At 41.8% G+C, this 25,193-nt stretch overlaps 1 protein-coding gene across 4 annotated transcripts in view; it reads left to right on the top strand.

The window, feature by feature from the left end:
• ZFAT (zinc finger and AT-hook domain containing) overlaps positions 1-25,193 on the top strand; it is a 272,893-nt gene that overhangs the window by 219,969 nt on the left and 27,731 nt on the right. For 3 of the 4 annotated variants that reach the window (XM_090040693.1, XM_090040692.1, XM_090040691.1), the window contains 4 exons: positions 5,206-5,344; positions 14,301-14,419; positions 18,212-18,338; positions 22,660-22,790. In XM_090040693.1, the coding sequence (XP_089896819.1) occupies positions 5,206-5,344; positions 14,301-14,419; positions 18,212-18,338; positions 22,660-22,790 (516 nt within the window). Of the gene's footprint in view, positions 1-5,205; positions 5,345-14,300; positions 14,420-16,212; positions 16,500-18,211; positions 18,339-22,659; positions 22,791-25,193 lie in introns of those variants that run through there. The other variant, XM_090040694.1, reaches the window with a different exon arrangement.

The raw sequence follows: 25,193 nt of genomic DNA, 5'->3' as shown, positions 1-25,193 counted from the left end.
ATTGGCACAGAGCAGAAAATGAGTAAGAAGAAAGCCAGGAGAGGAACAGGTTAAAATAAAGTTGCAATAATGGTGACAGTGCTGTATTCCTTCAGCTGAGGGTGACCCTGGTGCACTCCTCAAGTGCTGCATTGGAGCAAAGGGTTAAAAATCATTTAAAAGATCCTGTAGGCCCAATGCAGAAAATGCATGTATAAGCGTTGCTTTGTGTTAGATCTTTCCAATGTGCAGTATTACACTGTCAGCTTATCTAATGAGCAGTATTTGGATTTCTCTCCATTTTGGCTTTTTTTTGTCCTGTTTGCAAATTGCTTCCCACCTTCCTCCCTTCCCCTTCTCTACTCTTTGTTATTCTTAAAGACCAAATATAATTTAAAAATATTTCCCTTGGGAACAGCCGAGGGGTATTTTTAGATGGAAAAAAAAACATTCCATTATTTAATGTGCATTAGAGAGTATTTATAACATTTCAAAAGAAAAGAAATGCCATTTAGGTAAAACATTGCCTGGCTATTTGTTCGTTCCTCCACACTTTGGAAATATTGTACTTGCTAGCAAAATAATGAGAAAATCAATTACTGGAATGTCCTTTCTAAAGAGTTTAAACTCTCATGCCAAACCTTTTAGAGCAGATTGATTTATTGTGATTTAGTGTGCCTTAAGTGCTGAGCCATTTTATGATGGTAGGATTCATTCAGACTTCAGATAGGTAAATGAAGTATTTATTTTCCTGTTTTCATCTACTTCTTTGACAAAATAAAACATACAATTAGATGTTGTTTTTAATAAATAAAAAGTGGATCCTTACATTTGTCACATTTTGTGTTTGGTTGTTTTTCCATATTTTAAGGGGTGTTGGGGTATCTGCAATGGGCACTATTTATGTATTGTATAGAGTGTTTCCTTCTGCAAAGCTGTTATGTTAATCAACTTTATTAGCAGTGGTCTGGGCATTTTGAAAACTTCAAAAGCTTCTGTAAACTTAGGAAATAGTGATACTGTTTCCTAACTCCTCCAGGATTTACTGGTCCACAAATGTTTATCATATAAAAGTGTTTAGAAAAAGGATTTTTAAGCATTGTTCACTTCACGGAAGTCTTTAAAGAGACATGGATGACAAAACAGACAGACAAAAAAACAAAACAAAATTTACCATATCAAATACCTGGATGCCTGCTGTTGTAACAAGTATCATTTAAGGTTACTATAATAGAAGAGATCAGAGGAAAATATCTTTCTCTCTCTTTTCAGTTTTTAACCTTTGTGTGTTCAGTACTGTGTTTGGCAGGTAGTCAGTCAGGCTCCAGTGTAGCAATCTATGTGGTGCTGGGGTTTGCCTAAATCTGGCCATTTGCAGTGCTGTTGTCGATTATTTCTGCTGCATGTGTGTGTCTTTCACACAGGAAGCAAAGAGCAGAAAGTCTTTTAAATAACAAAAAAATCCAATTATAACACCTAAGCAATTGGACAAATGCAACGCTGAAAATGTAATGCCTTAAAGCATCTTTAACTCATTTTTTGATGTATTGAATTTCAAGTTGACAGCAGTTTTTAAGTAGTCAATGTGTATGTGTCATGATTGTCTCAAAGGAATTTTCTAAGCTTGTTAAAATCTCTTATAAAGAAGTCAAATCTACAAATTGATTAGAATTATTCTTCCGTAGTTTACATGTCTGCTTTCAAAAAGGAAACAGTGCAGCCTGGTGAAGAGTCAAGCTTGCAGATATTTCTGATACCATTTCTTGCAGATCAAGATTCCTTCATCATTTGTCATAGGCAGCAGCCAGTTATACTACAGCCATCTGTCTCTTTCTGGTCTTTCCTACGTTAAGAGAATCAAAACATTCTCAACTAATTCAGACCTGTGAGAATTTGCAGTACTGGGGGGCTGTTAGCGTAAAGAGGTTGCTTGTGTTGCAACAGTATCACATCACCTTTTTCAGAGAGAATTGAATCACCTTGGCTTTTGCAAACGCCTGCAGTAGCTTTGCTACTGTAGGGCTCCTAATGTTGCCAGCGCTCATGGGGATGAAAAGTAATAAGCAAAGAAGGAAATGTGGGGAAATTTTCCTACAGAAGATGGGACTTCCCTAGATGTGCCTTTGTTTTTTGCATGCCCCTTTCTCAAATTACCTAGCTTTTCATACTCCCTACTGAGATGAATACTGCAATCCTGCTATTATAACTAATATAATTATTATAACTATAGACAAGTTTCAGAAGATGACATCACATACTATTCAAACCATCGGTTATCATTAGAGAAGTTGGGAGTAATTGCACCAAATTTAAGGAGTTGATTGTTTACTCTGAAAAGTTAATTGAAATAATTAACTAACATAGCAGAGACTTAATTGAAATCAGAAGGCTGGCTATTTTTTAATTCCCAAGACAAACACTGGTGGAAGTTCTGTTCTTTGTGTGTCACTAAAGTTTGAGACTAAGGAGACGTCATCCAATGCCAAGTAGGGAGGTTTTTGCATGTTGTTGTTGTTGCATGTGTTATCATACTGCCCCATTCCTGCTTCAGATAATTTACCGTTTAGGTACAAGACAACAGATGGAGACGCACAGAGTGGGATTTAGTAGTTACACAAGGAAATAGTATGTTCTCCTATGCTGCCTTCCTGGCTCAACGGCTCTTGGATTCTTTTCTGCACAGCCTGTAGCCAGGTATTTAAGATAGTCACCTGGGAGGTAGAAGATAGGAATTTGAAATTCCCCAGGCATTGGAACTGGATATCCTACATCCTGGCCAGAGACTTTAACCATTTGGCTTCAATAAACAGAGATGGTGGCACCACAACCACTTCCTCCTTTTACTGCAGCTGTGACTTGACAGTCTCGCTCCACCCGTGATGGGAAGGATATAAGTGTTGACCTCCAGCAAGTGTTCTGGGCTGTGGATCCTGAGTGAATTGTCAGTTGTTCCCTGCAGCCTTTGGCAAGGGCCAGATTTCAAGTATCACCAGTGGTCAGTGTGTCCTGCTGGCTTGCTCTAGATCACAGCTGTCCGACTGGCAGCCCACAGGTGAATGTAGACTGCAAAAAATTGCTCCTACTGCAGTGGGGTCAGGCTCTCAGCTTCTTCTTCTCCCATCCCCTGGTGGTGGGATGGCATGGCAGGGAGGGAAGTCTATCTGTGTGTCTTCACAGTGGGGGTGGAGGGACCAGACCACCAGCCCTATCTGTGCAGTGCATGCAACATGGGGAATTAGGCTGCATGCGTGTTCTAGGAGCAGGAGGGGGCATGCAGTCCCTGAGAGGTGAGGCCTGGAGTTTTGTGGCCCATGTACTGTGCAGCGCCTCTCCAACCCCCATTGCTCACAAGTTGAACAGCCCTGCTGTAGATGGCTGTACACTGGTTGGTGTGCCATTGTGAGGTGTCTAGAGGCAGGTCTGTATTGCCTGCGTGGCTGCACTGAGGCTGCTTGCCTGTGCTTCAAAACCAGAACTGAGGAGGATGTCTGAAGACAGCAGCAGAGAGTGTCCGCAGAGCATCTTGACTGTGTCCATTGTGGTTTTGGAGTGATTTGGGGTTGGGGGCTTAGTTTTTGGCAACAACCTTAGGAAGTCCTTGGAGGCAGTATAGACATCAAGGCTTCTTACAAATGTTAAACCAAACAAAACTGCCTTTTACTGAAAGAACCAGCTCATTACTTTGACCCAGTTTTGCAGTTGTCTGCATAGACCAGGCTCTTCAGCAGGTCTTTTTGGCACTTATCTCTAAAGCTGATTCAGTGTGCTGTTGGATAAAGTGCCAAAAAAGCCCCACTAAAAGCCCTGATCTATACAAATATTGGGCAAGCTGGGTTCAAATAGTATGATGCCTCCTCTGGGCATATGCTGGACTCAGCACAGGAGTGCACTGAGTTTAAAGTAAAGCATCCTTTTTTTGTTGTTTTTTTGGGGGGGGTTTAATATCTGTAAGTAGCCCTATACTTCATTCCCCTGCACACTAAATGGAGTGTAGACGCTTAGTTCAGATTCTGTTCCAAGGGCCAGGAGCCTAATACTTAGGCATTGCAGCTTCCTTCTCTGTGGAAGACCTTTGTAGCATCTTGCTGCTTGACCTACTTGTTCCAGTCCTCGTTCTTACCCCATTTATATCCAAGTTACATTGCTTACATCAGTCAGATTCTGGTCTCCATGCACCGTAGAAAGTCTTTGCATAATCAGACCCATAATTATAAGTCGCAAAGCACGCAAGGTAAAAGTGTTATCCTGAGGATGCTTACCTTTTGATGCTTGTAGTAAACCAGGGGTGAACAAAATGTGGCTCACCAGCTGATTGGATCCGGACTATGGGCGGGCACCCGCCAATTGGTTGCATCTGGGCCATGGTGCTCTGCATGGGGCTGAGCCCTGCCCAGGGCAGCCAGCACTCCCACCCACCCCAGCCCTAGCCAGTGTGCACAGCTTCCTGGCAGGCTGCTCCCAGTGGAGCTGCCCAGGTACTGGTTGGATCCCCCTGCCTCCAGTAGCTCCTTCTCCTTCTGCCCCTACTGCTCCAGCATGCAGCACAGAGAAGCAGCAGCAGCCATGGGGATGTGTGCTGGGCACTGCATGTCCAGGAGGGGTGAAGGGGGAGCTGCAGCTGTGTGGCTCCTGCCCCAGCATGTGGTCCAGCTCATGGCTGCCTTCCACCCACTTGGCTGCCCACGGGTGGCTGATCATCTGCCCCACACACACACTATACAGGAGTAAGACTTTATTTACAGCTACTAGGCAATTGCCTCTCTATATATGCTACTCAAAAAAACATAAATCAGGACAAAACTTAAAAAAATTAAATAAAAAATAAATCAAATTAAAATGAAATAAAATTAAAATATAGTAGATGTTTGATTTTTAGTTTGATTTGTTTTTTACTATAATTTGTTAAAACGATATCTTCTGAACGATTTTGCATGTGTGGCCTTCAACAGCTCACTGAAACTTAGTAAGTGGCCCTCCAGCCAAAATCATTGCTCACCTTTGTAGTAAAGTGACAAAATTCAGGTAAGAGTTGGCTTAAATGTAAATATATTGTTTTGAAAGTTGTCCTCTTAGAGATAATTATATACGTGCCTAAAAACTGACATGAATGTACTTAATATGTCCTTAATTAAGTTTGTATCTTGATCAGAAGGGTGAAGTTTGGACCAATCCCTAGAGCAAGTAAAAATGTATGAAACGTTCTGGCTCTTTTCTTTTTTCCTCTAGCCTTTCCGTTGTGCACACTGCCATTATTCCTGCAATATATCTGGCTCTCTGAAGAGGCATTATAACAGAAAGCATCCCAATGAAGAGTATGTTAATATAGGGACTGGTGAACTTGCTGCAGAAGCTCTTATACAACAAGGTAAGTTTCCAGGGTTTTTTTTAATTATTTAGTCTATGGGTGAGGGCTCTTTTTTGTTTTTCTTTTTTGCTGTTGGATCAAGCTGATTTAAAGGTGAATTAGCAATGACTTCACAGTTTAATTACCCATTCTGTGAAAAAAATATCTCCTTTTATTGGTTATGAAATGGCTACCTTTTCAATTTCATTCATCCTACTCTTGTTTCCCATTTATGAAGTGCTGTGATCAAAAGTTCCTGATTGGCCTTGCCTTTCATAGTCATTATTTTATATCCATTTATTGTATCTTTTCCTCATTTGCCTCCTTTCTAATTCAGGTAAACAGTCCCAATCTCTCTCCAAATAAGAAATCAGCTAACAAATGTCTGTGACTGTTTTTGTAAGTCTGAGCTAAGTTCTAAACAAGATCAAGAGTAAATGGCACTAGGTTGTTTTCTCAGTAAACAAGTAGATTAAAGGAGAGGAAATAATTACAAATCGGTTGTAAATGAACATGGCCTTGGCCTCGCACTGGATTTTTGGAGGCATGTCAAATAGTCATTTGAATTGAAATCAAAATAAGGCTATAAAGTTTGACTATATCTGATGATAAATTTAATTGTATCAACTTTTAGTCTGGTACACAAAGGCATTTTTCTCAAAGGGATATTTGGAGGTTTTCAAAGGCACGAATTCCTCATATGCACAGACCTTCCCTGGCAGTTGAGCACTTCAACTTTGTACTTCTGTCCTCCTTAATGGCCGTTTTACTGTTGAAACCCAGTGCTCTGTTGTGAAACAGTTATGGTTATCTTTTTCACCTTGTTATTCTATATAAACAAGAATAAAAAGGATTCACAGGTTTCACTTGAAGATGGATTCTGCACCCTAGAACTCAAGGGGCACATCCACACAAGCACACACATGCTCTTTGTGGCATCTCAAAGGCTTTAGAGGTGCCACAAAATGCAACCTGTGCGTGTGATTTGATTCTTGGTGGTGCATATTTGCATCATGGAGCCAGATTTAGATGCTGGGAAATCCTAGTATCAAGAAAAAGCACACTGAAAAAGTGGCACAGGACACATGGCAGCAGAGTGCACCAACTGAAACCAGAGCCTGGCTGGCCAGAGCCACACACCAGCTACCGGCCAGGCTCCATGCACCTGGATTGCCACCACTGCAGCCCCAGGACCCCAGATGAGGCTATTGGGGCCAGCCCAGGTGCTAGCCCCAGCATCCCTTATCCCACAAGGGGCAATTTGCCCCACAGCAGAGCATGTGTGCAGGGGTACTCCCTGGGAACAACTAGCAGCAGTTCAAATATGTGCCACTGCTGTTTGTCCCTGGGGAAACACGTGTTTGTCTAGACATGCCCAAGGAGTGTACGCCACTCTTAATCAACTGATCTGATTTTCAGATTATAATTTAGGACCCTGGATGGCCAGGGTACCCAGCCTGTGAAAACAGATCATGCCCTCTTGGTTGTCGCTGATTTGTCAAGCTTCTGTGGGATAGGACTGGATATGAAATAAGAGGTTAGATGGAGAGAGGGTAACCAAGAAAGTAGGAAATGCCTGACATTCAGGATTAAACATCAGAGGTAAAGCAACAGTAGAGGGTGGAGAGAGACATGTCAGAACAGTGGTTCACAGCCTTCCAGCCCTGCACACTGAACGAGTAGCGTGGGATCAGTCTGTGAGCTGTAGTGGAATCAGCATTTGGGGTGGGTCCACAGTTGCAAGATATGACTGTTTCCAGATCCACCCGTGTGCTGGCTTGATCTAGCATGCAGGGCTGTATCTTCTGGCCCACAGGGCTCTCCAAAGGTCTGGAAGTGGTTTTACTAAAATTTGAAAGACATCTAGAATAAGCTGTAATTTTTAGATAAGTATACTTTTCTCAGTCAGATGCTTTTCATTCCTTTTACATCATATCTCTATTTCAAGCATTTACTGTACAGCAGCTCCCCCCTGAGCAGTTTCTGGACCTGTGGGGTGCCCAATGGGCCAAGTGACACAACCCTGCAGGCCAGATCTGACCCACACGCCAGAGGTTGAGCATGCCCAAGTTAAACTGTTATTTACACACTTAATAGCCTGTGATGACTTGATTACCTGCTGTTGTGGTAGTGCCATTTTAGGTTAAAAGTTTCCATGCAGCTGACTTCCTACATCCTTGTTATAAATAGTGGTCAGCACTACTGGTTGCTTGTTTTCCATCACTTAATTTTTTATTACTTATTTAGAAACCATAATTCTTTCTCTGCGAAGCAGTTCAAGTTCCCAGTTCCCAGGAGCTGCTGAAGGAGACGAGTACAAGTCTTACTATTTCCCAAGTGAAGTTTTGCTATTGTAAAATTGGCAGACAGACCAAAGCGAACAATCTGACCATGCAATCAGATAGCTTGTTCAGTATAAAATGTATTTAGAGATTCAGGAAACACAAAGCTCATACAGTTTTGGTTCCTGAAAGGGTTGGGGAAGGGGAGGGGGGAAAAAAACCAGATTAAATATTAAATTGCATTGTGTTGAAAGTGCTGAATTCCTCAATAGAGTTGAATTTCTTCCTTTTATTTCTGATAATTTCTAAGTACTTTTTGCATTTTGAATAGAACATACATACAAAACTTTTTTTTTTAAATTTTAAGTTCCCAAAAGGCATTTTCATTTTTGTTAAGGAAGAATAGGTATCAGAATAATGGTATGGTATCAGATAATGAATAAAAACGCATTCTCCTAAGAAACATTATTTCTAAAAAGCATTTCCAAATGATTTGTTTTACAAAGAATCTTTGTGTACCCGAGACATAAAACCAGGTTTAAATAACACTAAAATTGGGACACAAGCAAAAGCTTTCAAAATTTAAAGCCTTATGCTCTACCTTTAACTTGTATTTTAGTAGAAAGGAGAGAGACAGTATCGTTAAGGTGGCAGCCTGTGGTAGCCTTACCCGCACAAGTCTTATTTCCCTTTTTTGTCACAGATTTAGAATGACCTAAAGTTGGACATTTCTGAATTTCCAAGAGGATAGGAGTTATCAGTTTGTGAAGCTGCTATTTTGCAGTAGCGCAGGGCTGTACAGTTGGTAGCCCATGTGGCTCACACAGTTAAATTGCAGCCCCTGGGCACCCACTGAGCCTCCACGACCCTCCACTGCTCTGACTGCAGAAGCAGCTGGTTCTTCAAGCTCCTTCTCCCACTGACTTCCCCTTCTTTGCGCCTGGGTCAAGGTCACATAGTGTGGCACAGCTCATAGTGCTGGAGGAAGCGATGAACTTGATCACCTGAGGTGGCCTGTTGGAAAGCTCTGCTGGAATTGAAGATTGGAATGGGAAACACAGTTGTTGCAAATAGGGTGATACATAGTTGCATTGTAACTAAGCCCTTGTCCTGAAATAACATCCATAGAGACAGGCCCTGCACCCATGTAGAAATCCAGTAAGTCAGTGGATATCTGTGTGGGTCCAGGAAGCCTGTCTTGATGAAAACTGTCGCTGGGTAGCTGTTCAGTCAAACTTTATTTACCCTTGGGAGCCACAATAACTGCACTTTTGAATGGCAATAAAAAGTAGTTTTTCTTGTTCATTGACACAAAATAAAACATTAAACATGGAAGAATAAAGGATAGATAATCTTGGGGTGAAGGCACTAGCTTGGGCTGAGGAGAACTAGTTTCCTTGCCTATCTGAGCTGCAGATTTGTCTGTCTGTGCCTTGGTTCCCTCATCTGTAAAATTAGAGTACCATGAACACCTGCTGCAGGAGTGCTGTGAGACTAGATTCATTAGCGTTTACACTCAGCCATTATGGTGATGAATGCTTCATAAGTAGATAAGAATTGCTATTTTTGGAATCATCAAATCCTGTGCATCTGGTCCCCGTAATCATTTTATAGGGCACAGCAAATAGGATATGGTACCTTGGTAGGAAGTAAGGACGGGAGAGGATAGGAGGGCAATCAGGACATTGTTTAAATGACCCCATGAGATAGCATTGAGTATTTTAAATTTCCAGAATTGGGATTTGTAGTGTTCACTGTCTTTTCCCCTGAGAGAGTACAGTCTGAAAGAGAGTATAGTAGTTGAACGAGACAAAAAAGCAAGTCAAGGCAAAACTGATGGGTGATGCAGGGTAACAAAAGTAAGGATGTGTACAGTTCACGTCCTGGCACTTTATTATTGTATTTTCTCGCATACAACATATACCTTTTCTTTTCTTTTTTTCCCAAAAACCAGTCACTGGAAGTTGGATTGTGTATTATATGCAAGGAAATATAGTAAGAGCTGTTTCTCTTGCCTACTGGGCAAAAGCAAAAGTAAAGGCGGCCTACAGACCCCAAAGAGCAGAATAATGAGCAGGCTCAGCTCCTCGGTTGTTCTACTGCTCAGTTACTAGAAGAAAAGGTCCTATTTTTGTCATTCTGCCTTTAAAAACAAGGTGCATATCTCATTCTGAGGTGCACTGTATGCAACAAAATATGGTAGTCTCGCTCAAGACACCTTTGACTGTTTGCACATGTATAAAGGCTCATTTTTTAAAAATAGCAGGATTGGTATATGAAAAAATCTTCAGCTCTGATATTTGACTTGTACCATAGAAAACTACCAAGAAGGTCAACAAAGTGTGAAAGAAAATGGTTTAAAACAATGAAGGAAAAAGGAAATCTAGTAAATATTAGACAGTGTCTGCACTGGGCATTTCCCATACTGAGCTTTGCTCTGTAGAGGCCACCTTCTGAAATGGAAACAGTCGTGGCTGCTTTTGTGCTTTGGGTGAGTAAATAGCACTGCTGAGTGACAGTGCTAATTAGCCCTCCCCAAAATTGCATAAATCCAGCTGTCACTCCTGGTTCAGGCAAAGCAAGTCAGCATGTTTTAAGGGTGTCACTGCCTAGCACAGATGACCTTCAGTGCATAGATTATGGATTTGATTAGACTTCTTTCTTGACTTGTTGTCCCGTATATTACGTACCCTTTCTTGCTCCCCAGCCAGCTCAGGGTCATGTGCATTGCCTTTAGAGCCCTTAATTTCTGACTGCATTGTTGAAGTGGTCAATGCATTACATTTATGTGAAATATTTTGATTAAGGTATTAAACTTTTTCTGAGCTTCCCGGAAATGTGTAGAGTACAGAGAGATACCATGCTGATCATCAAAGTAACTACACAACCAAGTTATACCCCTATTATTTTACTTTTTAGACGGCTGTTAGAATTAATACCAGCAAATAACGGCCAAAGAGCAGATACTTTCAGCCACTTCTGTTTTATTGAACTGTTTAACTTGAAATTGAATTTTAACATGTTTCTAAGTAATAAAGGAAATTAGTAATGTAACCTTCATGGGAGCTAGCACAGGGCTCAAGGATATCTTGCAGAACATCATACCAACTATTTCCAGTTTTTTCAAATTGCTTTTGGAGCCCTGGTGTTTCACTCAGGGAATCAAACTAAAGGAGCATGATTTGGAAAAAATCATGTGATTAAAACCCAAGCCTGGGATTCGGGAGACCTGGATTCTGTCCCCAGCTTTGCTCAGATTTCCTTGGTGAGCCTGTGTGAAGGATTTATCCACACTTTGGCTAAAATGGGAATAAGGCACTTCCCCTTTTCTGTAACGTTGTTCCCCTTTTATCCTTGTCTTTATAAGTTTATATAAGTTGGCTCTTGGAAACAGGAGCTTTCACTTTGCTTCTGTACAACCTCTTACGCAATGGGGTCTTAAGTCACAGCTGGGAGCTCTTAGTGGTATAGATATTATTTCCTAAAGATTCAAAGCATGGGCCAGTGCATGTGTGGAACATAACAGGCCCAATTTTTAGTAGTAGTAGTGCATATGTGTTAGGTGGAAATGAGAGTAATACCTATCTCACTGGGACAGTAAGTCAGTAAATTAATTGCTTGGGAAGTGCATTGAGGTCCCTTGACAGAAAAAGGAAAGAAAGTGCAAAGTATTCATGTATATCATTCTGCTGCAGGCAAAAATATTTGTGTCCAATGTAGATAAGGTACGTCATTCACTGACCTTTTCTATATATCGCCCAACTAGTTAATGAATTGAATAGAAATTCATTTTCTTGGGCTTTGATGTCTATTAACTGACACAAAGTTATACATTACCAACTTGATTGCATATTTCCATTTGTTGTTCCTTAATTAAAGTCACAATGACAAAGGTTGGAGCTTTAATTAATGTAGTGTATTGTTATTATTCTTTTAATTTAAAAGTAATGGGGAAAGGTCTTTATCCTAAATGATTCTTTATTAAAGGTTGATGTGGAATTAATATTTCATTTCATTTTTGTAGCTGATGATATCTTTGTCCTAACCTGAACCGAAGTACAGAAGTTTGCTTTTGTGCATTGTTGCATATCAAGACCTTTAATAAAGAAGCAATTTCAGTTAGTATAAAAGCTGAGGATTGAGCATCTGCTGTAATAGGGTAATTTGATAAAGATGGGGGGTGATCTTTCAAGGCTAATAAGAGTCATTGAAAGAACCTAGCAACTAACTTTAACTTTACTCTGTATTATCAAAATAAAAAGTTTCATTTCATGCCACCTGCAGGATATCATGTGTTGGTTTTTCATTGCTGTAAAAATGAGCATCTTTTCTAGTCATGTGATTCATGGCAGATCAGCATTTGTATCAAGCGTTGATCAGCATTTGTATCAAGCATGTGACCAGTTACATGGCACAAGTGGCTGACAGTATCTGCCAGGGCAATGGGTAATAATGGGCAGAGAACCATCTGGTGGCACAGGACCTTAAACAGCATGAGGAACTTTCTGATTGTATTCATTTTAATGAGGTCTGGACTTCTGGTGTGACATTCGATAGCATTTAGATTATTTCCATTCTGGTTTAATGGCTGAAGGAAAAAAAGACAAATGCTTATTTGCATAATTACATGCCTCTTAGATCTGACATTTGACCAAATAACTTTCATAAGAAAAGCATGCAAAAGCCGGTTTAATCTAGTGTAGAAATTGGAAGCTTATGATTTTGTCATGCTGGGTTTTTTTAATTATGGTGCTAGAAGCTCAGAGAGTAAACAATAGCCTGTATTCCTGTAAAGACCACAAAGAAAATATCTATACTTGCACTTTTGTACTTTAAAATAAGCAAAAGGTTCCAACACACAGAAACCAAGCTGTTTTGGAGGAAGATGCACTTCTGTTGTTAGCTTTGTCACTATATAAGTCCAAGAGAGGTGAACAGTCTTCCTCGATCACTCAGTGCTGTTAAATATGATGGTGCTAGATAGCCACCTTAAGGGATTCTTTGAATTAATAAGGTACACAACCAACTTGGGGAGAATTTAGTGAAATTTTAAACCAATTTTTAAAAAATTGCTAAACATTAACTAACAGGAAAGTGCATTCCTCACAAAAACACCTCATCCTAATAGGAATTTCATCCTTCCCTGAAGGCAAACAAAACAGGGGCTTATAAGGCAAATGGGAAAACAAAATCCAGTGTCCACGGCTGCTGAGGCCCCAGTCCTGCCAAATATTGCTCTTAACTTCTGGGTGGATGTATGACTGGGGTGATAGCTTCTGAGGGTCTGAATGTGATTTGAAGAGATGGACCTTACAACCTAAGAGTCTTTTCCCTCTGGACTCTGCATTCACATATCAGGCTTTATACACAAGACAAGCCCCAATCAAATCCAGGTTGTAGACATCCTTGGACTGGGAAGAGATTTAGTTGTGAGTTTTGGCTAACACCCATTTCTTGAGTTTTAGATTTAAATCAAGAAGTCCAACCAAAAGCAAAGACCAGCTGTGCAAGTGGGACCACTGTGTTTGGTACTAGCTGAAGTTTCCTCCTGATTTCCAGTCATTCAAGGAGTCGAACTTGATGACCTTAGGGTCCCTTTCGGCCTGACTTTCTTATTACGCTATGAGCCTGCTGAGGAAGGCCGAGAGCTGGGAGAACACGTCTGCTGCCATATTGAGCTAGAGAGCCAAGGCTGGAACGGCTAACAGTGTGCATGCAGGAGCTGTAGAATGTGTCTGCCATGCCTGAGTCAAGGGCTGGTTGGCAGGAGAAAATGGGGATAGGGAGTGATGAATGGAAGGACTTTCCTTATGACTTTTCCAACTTTCAGTCAGTTGACATCCAAGAGGACTAATGGTTAGCGGATGGTCTTGCTCATGGACTTGCCTAGAGACTGAAGGGAGTGGCAGACTCTGTGGAAAATGCTCCTAAGTAGGGCGATCAAGGGATTCCTGCTGAGGAAGGACTCCAGCAGAAAACAGTGAGAAGGCTGAAAAGAGGGATTGAAGGGTATGGCAGAAGACACAGGGACTAGAGCAGTGGTTCTCAACCTTTTTTAGGCTCAAGGCGCCCCTTGGAAAATGCCAGCTCCTAGCTTTCATTTGTTTTTTGACTACAGAAAAATAATAGAGCAGTTCTTCTGCTGAAAAGAACTCAGGAAGATTGCAACAAGTCAGAAAGTTTTTTGCACTATTGATTCCTATTTGAAATCTCTTGAATTTAACTTGCAAGTCACGTGCAAGTGTTTGCACACCTAACAGTGCTCCTATTATGTGGCACCCTGGGCCACCCTTAAAAGTATTTTGCGGCATCCCTGTTTGAGAATCACTGGACAAGTGTATCTGTTCTGCTCTGCCACACATGGATATTGGAGCAGTATTATGGATTTGTTGCTCCTCCTTAGGCACACGTGCTTTTGTGTTAAAAATTGTATCAAACATTGTAATGGCGCTACTGGTCAAATTATATTTTAGAAGTGTTCAGTGCAAAGAAAGCAAAGGGAAGAAGCAGTATCAGCTGTCAGCTTCTGCGGCTGCCACCGACGAGGTACGTCTGCTCAGCAGAGGAGGTGGCAAACTTGAATGGGTCTCATGGCTTTATTATACTCCAGTAATATAATTGCACAAAAGGTATCCAAGATCATTGCAGTAAAGGATAATAATGCGAAAAATATCTTCTCATTTTTTCACCCCCAGGTGGCATTAAGTGCCCTGTTTGCAGTTTCGTGTATGGTACAAAGTGGGAATTTAACAGACATCTTAAGAACAAGCATGGACTGAAGCTAATAGAACAGGATGGGGAGACAAAGTGGGAGGTAAAAATAAAGTTGCTACAGCTTTGCCTTAACAATTCCAAAATCTCTGCAGAGGTATAGAATGGAATGAGTGCACAGAAATATGCTATGGACATCTCTATGCAGTAGAAACATTTCTTCTCTCTATTATCTCTGTCTTGAATGCATACAGTGGAAAGGCTTTTAAGCTTGACTTTAATATCTAGCAGGATTAACAAGGTCATAAGTGGTTATTACTTCTCACTAGTGCTTCTGGGCTTCTACATTTACTTGCTGGAAAAAAATAAAAGTTTTAGGAAATAAATGTAAAGCTGAAAAGTCTGATTTGGAAGTTTATGTTATGCTAATTAAAGAAAGCTTTGTCTGTAAAATCATGTGATCTGGAAAGGTCTGAATTCATAAACTAGCCAGTGGAAATGGAGCACTGGACTGAAAAATAAAAGCAACAACTTTTATCTTGTCTGTGCTTAAGGAGCATGTTGAAGCCAATGCATTATCACCAACTCTAGTTGTTCAAAATCATGACTCAAGACTCAAATCCAGGTTTGGTTTGGTTTTTTTTTAATGTGGCTCATTTGTCTTTTGAACTTTTAGAGTTGATATTTGCAAGCTTTCCTCCACAATGAAGAAGGTAGATCCTATTCGGTTTAAATGTAAGATGGGGTTTTTGTGCAGTCACTTGGCTGCACAAACAGGGGTTTTTACAAAAACACCGGAATACCATGCAACTTACAGTAAAACATAAGAGTTGGCAGTATTGTGAGTGGCAGTCTTTTCCATTGGTCTCAGTGGGATGTGGTTGAGTTTCATTGACTTCAGTGGGCTGCATATTTTGGAGCAGCTCCTCAGATGGTATAATTTATTGGCATTCCCTTTACTGCTAGGAGGATCTGGCCCTCCATTTTGTGGAATGGGCAGGAACAAATAAGATTATTTGAGATGCTGATCAAATTGGTTGCTTATCCCGGGGTGGCCCTTCAAGTGACAGATCTGGTGCTACCCATCTTGGCTTCATGTTCTCATATGAAAAAGGTTATTTGTAATAATGCACTTTATTGTATCATGACTCCAAAACTGAAGACCCTGGGTTTCCAGGTCCAGTTTTGATTTAGCTGAAATGACGCTTGAAAAATTGTTCTTGCAGTGCTCTTTTACCAAGCCATTCACTATGCAGAACTTTTGTGGGATCTGAGAGGCTTCTATCATTTTATGGCAGACTCTCAAAAAGCTTCAGCATAACTAACTCCAAATTCAAACTTCCATCCTGAAGTCATTATCCAAAACCTGGTCTAAATCTACTGTCAGGCCTTCCTATTGCTTTTTTGGTTCAGTGGCAATGATAGTATAGCAGTCTGTTCTTTTGTTTGAAGAGCCATTTGAATTTTGTGGCTAAATGATTTCCACTTTAAAAGGTTTTTGACAAAATATTATGGTACTGATAGCAAATTATTAATGGTATAAAGCCTATTCTTATATGAAACGTGTCAGCAGAAGGCAGGCTTACTTAATGCATATTAATTCAAAGCCCCTACAGTTCACATATGCAAATAGGCAAATGGATTTTTCCCCCTAATATTTAGGAGAAAGTTAATAGCAGTGCTCTGTAATGATATCATAATTTATTCCATTTACAGAATTTATTAGATTATATTTACTTATATGAAATGTATTATTAAAAAAACTTTTCATTTGCCAAAAAATGGCTTGATCTATTGTTTAAATCGATGAAAGCTTTGAGATTTTATTTTGCTTCAATCAAAGTTGTATATTTTTTTTATCATAGAATTATAACCTCTCTATGTTTTATTTCCTAGCTTGCAAAATTCATTACATTCCAATGAGTCTCCTGGCCATTAGAGTAAATTAGCAAGCTTCTCCTAATAGTTGAGGGCAGAGACAAATTTGATTAGCTGTTTGTTTTGGGTGTTATGTCTGTACCCTGGATCAGGACTTAGCCCATGGAGCAACATCATCTGACCTACAGAACTCCCCCTCTGTCTGAAAAGTTGGCATTGGGGGAGCACTGGCAGTATTAATTTCTACTTCCCTACTGGCAAATATCCCTCCTTGTGGAGAGCCCTGCAGGCCAGCTCGCATGACCCTGCATCTTAGATATGGCAGCACAGGGTGGGATCCAGGTGGTGACCCTGTGGATCCAGCCCAGACACCAGTGCCATACTACTCGTCTAGCCTGTGGAGCCATCACTGCCCTATGTGATCCCTTGCTTCTGCTGCTGAAGGCATTAAAGGTCAGGGCAGCTACACACCTTTTAATTTTCTTCACGATGCCTGTAGCTATGAGACAAAACTCCTGCGGTGCCCGCATTTCTGTATGCTGTGTCATTTGCTATTTATATTTCCTGCCCAGTTGTTAGCGACTATTACAATTTAGCCCATTGGCTTAGAAAGGAGGTAGGGAGAAAAATTGTATCTCAGAGTCAGGAGGATATTCGCTGGACTGCTTCTCTCTAGAGATGATGGAGCTTTGAGTATTTAAGTCCTATCCCTGCTAAAACGTTCCTATTTCTATTAATTCTTCAGAATTGATGCTTCTGCCACAATGGAGCATTTATCCAGGTAGTCCTCATTACGTGGCTCTCACACAGCACTAATAAAGTGAGGGCATCTCTTTAAACTTTTCCTCTGCAAAGGATCCCCGAGGTGAGAGGTTCTTTTGAGCTCACGTTGAAGAAAACAAGACGAAAGCCATCTCACTGAGTGCTCAGATGAGTCTACTGACAGTCAAGCTCCAGAGCTCCCCCATTATTGAGAAAGTCTCACTCCTTCACTGTGGAGTTGGTTAGAGACTCAAAACCTTCCTTAGCCCAAAAGTTCAGGGAAAGAAGGGAGAATCAGGGTGACTGGATCTCCTTCATGGACAGCAAGTAGGTCCAAGTACTGAAGTAGTTCCCAGTTGAGATGGGAATGTGCTTGATACCTTGGCACTCAACTTAAGGTGCTTCATGGGCAAATAGCTTGTCTCCATACCAGCACAGAAGCAGTCAGCACTGAAACCCCCACTACCAAGATATAAGTCTTCTGTGCTGGCACTGAAAGTCCAGGCATTAATACTGAAGCACCTTATAACCCCTGTCTGTATGAAATGAGAGAGCATCCTGGGTGTCCAGGCCTTAGCAGAGGCTGCTATTCAGTAAGACTTGATTGCACATACCAGAAATGAATACATATAGAAGTAACTGGGTTATCGGGGGGGTTATGACACAAAGGCTGCTTGCAAACATTAAAAGCAAAACAAACAAAACAAAGCACTTTACTGGAAGAAGCAGCACGTTGCTTTGACCCAGCTCTGCAGTGTCTGTATAGATCGGGCACTTCAGCAGGGCCTTTTGGCACTTTTATCTAATCGGCTATTAGGTAGATAAAAGCACCAAACCCCCCCACAGAAGTGCCTGATCTATACAGATATTGGGTGAGCTGGGTCCAACTAATGCACTGTCTCTTGGGCATGCACTGGGCTCAATGCAGGGGCATCATGTGGAGTTTAAAATAAAGCCCTGTTCTTGCTGGGGGGTGGTTTAACGTCTGCAAGCAGCCAAAGGGTCACTGTCTGACTTCAAAGGAACCCTGCGTGCAAGTATCTGGAAGTCTAAAAGAGGTATTGGGGCATGAGGTGACATTTTGACTGCAATGAAAAGCAACAGTAAACTCCTGCCAAATGCAGCAAAGAGCAGTCCTTCATAATATCTGCTGCTAGAAGTCTGTTGTTCAGTTTTACTTCATCTAAGCTCTGGATACCAATTGCCCTCTTATTTTCAAAGGTTGAAATAAGATCAATGGCTTCTCTTTCATTAGTTAACAACAGAGATCTCTGAAGAATCATCCCCTCACTATCTCCATATCACAGAAGCTGAAGAAGATGTTCAGGGAACTCAAGCTGCTGTAGCTGCTCTGCAGGACCTAAGATACACTTCTGAGAATGGTAAGGGATCCCTTCTAGGTTTGAAATTATGCGGTTTATTTTTTTCATCAAAGCTCCCAATTCTTACGAATACACCTGACAACTTTAAACTTCATTCTGACATGAATTTTACTGTGGTATTTTCAGTAAAATTATGAGGTAGTAATAGTATAGTGTGCTTAAACTTTTTAGTAACATTCACTGTACTTCTTAGAGGCAGTATGTAGGTTTGAGGACCAAAGTGTGATCTATCATGGTTAGGTTTTTTTTCATTCGGGCTGCTGTAACACACACAGGCTGTCTTTTAGCATAATATAACCCTGCCTCATCATTTTAGTTTTGATGTGTGTCAGTTCCTCTGTGTGTGTGTATGTGTTTCTGCGTGTGTGCGCGCACATGTGTGTGCATGCATGGGAGCATCAGGACAGATAGAAAACTCACATAGGGAGTGCGTGGAAGGAGTTCTCTGTTGACCTGTTGTGGTCTGATTGTTTCTTTCATGTTGTATAACTGAGGGTATATAGAGATGTTATATTTGAGGTGCAAACAGAAGTGAAAATTTTTGCCCAATCTGGCCACAGAAAGCCATTTATAGCATCAGTCTGGGGGGGCTTTCAGCTCTCACTGCAGGGTGGGGCAGGTGTATTGCAGCACCCACCCCCAAGGTGGGAGGGCTGCAATACACCCACCCCACCTTCCAGCACTGGCTGGGGAACCCCTAGAATGAACTTCTGCTCCCTTTCCCACTCCCATTCTGAAACAGAGACAGGCTGAGAGAGAGGCGGGACCATTGCTAGGGGAAACTGGCTGCAAGCTCCCAGCCAGCAGCTAGATTCCCCTACTCCCATGCCCAAGAGTGAACTTCTGTTTGCTCCAGGGGATCATAGACTCATAGAAAGTTAGGGTTGGAAAGGACCTCAGGAGGTCATGTAGTCTAACCCCCCTGCTCAAAACAGGACCATCCCCAATTAGATCATGCCAGCCAAAGCTTTGTCTAGCCAGGTTTTGAAAACTTCCAAGGATGGAGCTTCCATCACCTCTCTGAGTAACCTGTTCCAGTGTTTTACTACCCTCCTAGTGAGAAAATTCTTCCTACTATCTAACCTAAAGTTCCCTTGCTGCAACTCAAGACCATCACTCCTTGTTCTGTCATTTGCCACCACTTAAATTATTGCCGTCGTCTGGACTCTCTCGACATTGTCCACATTCTTTCTGTAGTGGGGGGCCCCAAAACCAAACACAGTACCCCAGATGTGGCCTCACCGGTGCTAAATAGAGGGGAATAATCACTTCCCTTGACGTACTGGTGACATAGCTACCAATGCAGCCCAGGATGCTGTTAGCCTTCTTGGCAACAAGGGCACACTAGTGGCTCCTGTTCAGTTTATTGTCCACTGTCACCCCCAGGTCCTTTTCTGCAGAGCTGTTGCCCAGCCAATCAGCTCCCAGCCTGTCCCGGTGCATGGGATTACTCTGTTTTAAGCGCAGGACTTTGCACTTGTCCTTGCTGAACCTCATGAGATTCCTTTTGGCCACATCCTGCAATTTGCCTAGGCCATGCTGAATCCTAGCCCTATCCTCCAGTGGATTGGTGTCATCTGCAGACTTGCTGAGTGTGCTCTCTATGCCATCTTGCAGCTCACTGATGAAGACATTGAACAAAACCAGCCCCAGGACCACCCCCGGGGGAACTCCACTTGATACTGGCTGCCAACTAGACATGGAGCCATTGATTACTATCCTCTGAGCCTGATGCTCCATCTAGTTTTCTATCTACCTTACAATCCATTCATCCAGCCTGTACTTCCTTAGCTTGCCTGCCAGAATGTTGTAGGAGACTGTATCAAAAGCCTTGCTAAAATCAAGGTACACCACATCCTGTGCTCCCCCAACATCCACAGAGCCAGTTACCTTTTTGTAGAAGGCAATCGGGTTGATCAGGCATGACTTGCCCCTGGTGAATCCATGCTGACTGTTCCTGCTTACCTTTTTCTCTTCCAAGTACTTAGAAGTGGATTCCTTGAGGATCTGCTTCATGATTTTTCCAGGGACTGAGGTGAACCTGACTGGTCTGCAGTTCCCTGGATCCTCCTTTTTCCTTTTCTTAAATATAGGCACTATGTTTGCCCTTTTTGCAATCATCTGGGACTTCTGATCACCGTGAGGTTTTCAAAGATGGTGGCCAATGGGTCTGCAATCACATCAGCCAACTCCCTCAGCACCCTCAGGTGCATCCAGTCTGACACCATGGACTTGTACATGTCCAGCTTTTCTAGGTAGATTCCTAACCTGTTCTTTCACCACTATGAGCTGTTCACCTCCTCCCCAAACTGTGCTGCCAGGTGCAGTAGTCTGCATGCTGACCTTGCTTGTGAAAACTGAAGGAAAAAAGGCACTGAGCACTTCAGCCTTTTCTGCATCCTCTATCACAAGGTTGCCTCCCCCATTCAGTAAGAGACCCACACTTTCCTTGATCCTCATCTTGCTGCCAACATACTTGTAGAAACCCTTCTTGTTACCCTTCACATCCCTTGCTAGCTGCAACTCCAATTGCTCTTTGGCCTTCCTGACTTCATCCCTGCATGTCTGAGCAATGCTTATATATTCTTCCCTAGTTCTTTGTCCCAGAATCCACTTTTTATAAGCTTCCTTTTTGTGATTTAGTTAACTAAAAAGTTCCCTGCTAAGCCAAGCTGGTCTTCTGCTATACTTGCTAGTCTTCTTGTGCCCTGGGATGGTTTGTTCCTGCACTCTCAGTAAGACTTCTTTAAAGTACAGCCAGCTCTCCTGAACTCCTTGCCCCTTCAGACTGGCTTCCCAGGGGATCCTGCCTGAGCTCTCTGAGTGAGTTAAAATCTGCTCTTGTGAAGTCCAGGGTTCTTACTCTGCTGCTCTCCATCTTTCCTTTCCTCAGGATCCTGAACTCAATAATCTTGTGGTTTCTGCTGCCCAAGTTGCCATCAACTATGGCATTCCTCACCAATTCTTCCCTGTTTGTGAGCAGCAGGTCAAGAAGAGCATGGCTCCTAGTTGGCCACTCTAGCACTTGCACCAGGAAGTTGTCCCCAGCACTCTCCAAAAACTTCCTGGCTTGCCTGTGCACTGCTGTATTGCCCTCCCAGCAGATGTCAGGGTGACTGAAGTCCCCCATGATCACCAGGGCCTGTGATCAGGAAACTTCCACTAGCTGTTTGAAGAAAGCCTCATCCACCACTTCTTCCTGGTCTGGTGGTCTATAGCAGACCCCCACCACATCACCCTTATTGCTGTCCCCTCTGACCCTACCCCAGTGACTCCTTAGCAGTCCTATCTCCAGCTTCATACTGGAGTTCTGAGCCATCATATGGCTCTTTTACATAAAGTGCAACTTGTTCTCCTCTTCTCCCCTGCCTGTCCTTCCTGAACTGTCCCACCACCAGGAGGCATCGCTCACACTGCAGACGCTCCCTGACATGGCTGTCCCTGGAAGGAACCTGCAAGCAGCAGTCCCCAGAGTGCCAAACCTGGGCCTCCGACATGTACCTCCTAGTCCCCCAATGCTACCTGCTCCTCCTCTCTACTCCAAGTTACTTACGCTGGGTTCCCAGACGGCTTCCGGCACTGGCGAACCTGCACACACTACTCCCTGTCTAATCACATGGCTTAAAGTAAGCTGTGTGATTTTAGACTGGGTGCAGCAAACATTTGTACACAGCCTGAGTGTGGCCCTATTTTTTTGTAAACTATGACTTCCTCTGGCAGAGCTGCTCACCTTGCATGGTTGAAAAGTATGGTAGACACATTGATCTGGTATACAGATAGAGGAATGGGTGTGATCATGCAAAATCTTCATTTCCCCTTTAACACTTTACTGACAAGAGTAGCTGTTCTGGGTTAAGGGGAACCACATAAGGTCAAATAGATTGTAATGTCAGACCAAGAGCATACTGAATAGCTGTCCTGAATAGAAGTTTAAGAGTTCAGATGCTGTTAAAACTAAATCTGCAGCAAATCCGTACTTGGAGTTTTAAAGCCTTGCATCTTCATGATTTACACTTAGTGCTCCAAGTTCTGCCTTTCGTTTGTTTCATCGCTACATTCTTTTAGATCATCTTTAAATAGGAGTAAAAATGAACAGTGCAGCTTCATTGCAGTTATCATCTTCCCCAGGAGAAGTATTTTCTGAATACTTTGTCCCTGGGAACCACAATTAAAAGGATGTTACTGAGCTGTTGGAAATTATAGCAAGAGTTTTACAAGTGGGATGGACACGAGGGACAAGAATGCTTGGAGCATTTTGATTTCTTTACCTTTAGAATGGTCTTGGCTATAATTTGTCTTGTGTTCATTGCTTTTCTGTAAGGTGAAAGACTTGACCCCACTGCTGTAAACATCCTTCAGCAAATCATTGAGTTGGGTTCAGAGACCCACGATGCTGCTGCAGTTGCTTCTGTGGTTACCATGGCGCCTGGAACCGTTACAGTGGTAAAGCAGGTACGAGTTCTTCAGTGTTGTACAATACATTTTAGTTGCATTACACTTTTTCATGAAATATGTATTATTCAACAGGGATTGAACCTTTATATCTTATTGAGAGAACAATAAAAAGGCTGACTTTTGAGTTAGAATTAAAGGACTTTTCCATTATAGACCCATGTTCTGCTTCAAGCAGAATTTCTTACAAATGCACATAAAGTATTCAGAAATTTGCTTGTAAGTAATTGTTGACTGTATTTTGTGCCTGTGCAAAGATGCTCCAGGTTTTTTTAAACACCTTTGTCAAAACATGTTTTCAGAATTATTAGAACAAAATTGCAAATAGCTTGGTAATAATTTTATTCATGTTATCTTTAAGAGTAAATGCTACCATGGTTTAGTTAAAGATCAGCTGCAATTCTGCAAAGTTATAATGTGTTTGTACAAATGCCATCTTTGCATCTTTTTCCTCCTTTATAGTCATATCCACTGATGTCAGTGACAAAAATAGGGTTCATTTTCCTTTCCTGCTTCTCTACTCTGGACCAAGTCCATACAAGGTTTCATCACTGCAAAGTTAACCTGAACTATAGCTCAAGTGTTTTTCCAACTTGAGTCTAATCCACATACATCTCCTTATATTAAGCCTGACAGTTCTTTCAACATAAGCTGCTTGGCCCCTCAGCTCAGGTAGCAGCATTGCTCAGCTCTGCTAATGTAATCAATTGGTGGCCCTAATCCAGTCTGGCTGAGTAGCTGGATTATTATTGAAAAATGCAGTCAGGTTCACTTGAGCCACATGAAATGCCTGGACATGAGACACATTTATACTGTTGTGTTTTACATCTGTTTTGTACACCAGAGTAAGTCACACTGGGAATCAGAGCGGACAAATGCCTCAGCTACCTAAGGGCCTGTTTGCCTGTAATAAGTGGCTGACCCCAGGCAATGGTAGATGCATGACACTTAAACCAGTGTAGTTGAATGCTGATTTTTTTTCTGGAGCAATTCTATGTCAGATTCAAGTAATTTATACTAGTGCTGAAGTTCACAGTCCGTGCATGCCTTGTTTGCACCATATGCCCAAAGTAGAGAAGGTTAACTGCAGTAAAGACAGAGTCCAAAAGCAATTGAATTTGATTATTTTTTCCCTTATATATCACAGAATTGCATACAAAATTCCAGTCAGATATAGACAGGCAAGGTTCTTTGGGTAGATGTGATATCTTTTATTAGACAAACTCAGTTGGGCTAATAAAAGATATTACATCTACCCAAAGAACCTTGCTGCCTATGTCCTTAGACCAACCCAGCCCCAACCAAAAACCCAGTCCGATATAGATATGCAACCCACTGGAGACAGCAAGGTTTCAGAGTTGTCCCTGAGGCATATTTAGTCCTCAATTTTTGTTACTAGTGATGCCCAAAAAAAGGGCCTTCAGGTGTTTTCAGGATTATCTGTGGTCTGTGTTGTCTGGTGGTATGGAAGTCTAGAATGTGCATGCATGTTCTTTGCTATTATAGCTTCTCAGTGTGTTCAGCGCAGTATATGCACTATCAATGCACTTCATCCTTTGGATTGTCCTCTCTACCATGAAGCTGTTTTAAATAATATAAAACAAAACCAGACTTCATTTTGCTAACCCCATTCTTCTTAGTGTCTTTATTAGAGGCATGGCAGCCTGCAACCGGTGACTTAATTTGGATTCTGTCTTTCTTGCCTGAAGCTTATAGAGGCTATTACTATTATTGAAGTCAAACTCTAGTCGAGAGGGAGCCAGCAGACTTCTCCTTCTGAGCTGATTCTCTCTGCAGTGTTGTCATTAGCTTGTGTGCTATCTACAGTAGCAAGGTGACCAAAAACCCTCTAATTATTAGCTTAATTCAGCATTGCTGCTTGAACTTTCTTTCTTTCCTTTTTTAACAGTAGCTATATTTGCACATCTGCATGCTGTAGCCTGCAGCGGTTACTATCAGCAAGCACATGCATTTCTTTAATGTTAGTTTTTAATGACAACCTGCTGTGATGCTTGAGACTTTTCATTGCCCTATTGCTTATTGCAGAGATTGTAAATGAATATTGGCAGTTCTTTAAGAATTTATTTGCTGGCCAAAATGCCACACATCTTCATTTTGGAAAGACGATAACTAGCTAAAAGCTTTAAGAACATAAGAGATGCTATAACTGGCTCAGACTGCAGGGCCATCTAGCCCACCATTCTGTATCTTGCATTAGCACAAAGCAAGTGCTAAAGGGAAGGATATTTATGCAGGTCCTGTCCAAACTGATTTGTCCCCTGTTCCTCTTCCTTTGCAGCTTCTAGCATATAGAGGCATAAGGCATCCTAATTTGGAGGCTGCAGCCCTACTGTCATGTTTAATACCCACTGATGGGTTTCTTGTGCATGAATTTGTCCATTC

This window comes from Crocodylus siamensis, chromosome 3 (assembly GCF_052110815.1).
Source record: "Crocodylus siamensis isolate JL-2025a chromosome 3, ASM5211081v1, whole genome shotgun sequence".
NCBI lineage: Eukaryota > Metazoa > Chordata > Crocodylia > Crocodylidae > Crocodylus > Crocodylus siamensis.
Note: the sequence above shows the minus strand (reverse complement) of the source record. Positions and strands in the feature narration are given on the sequence as shown.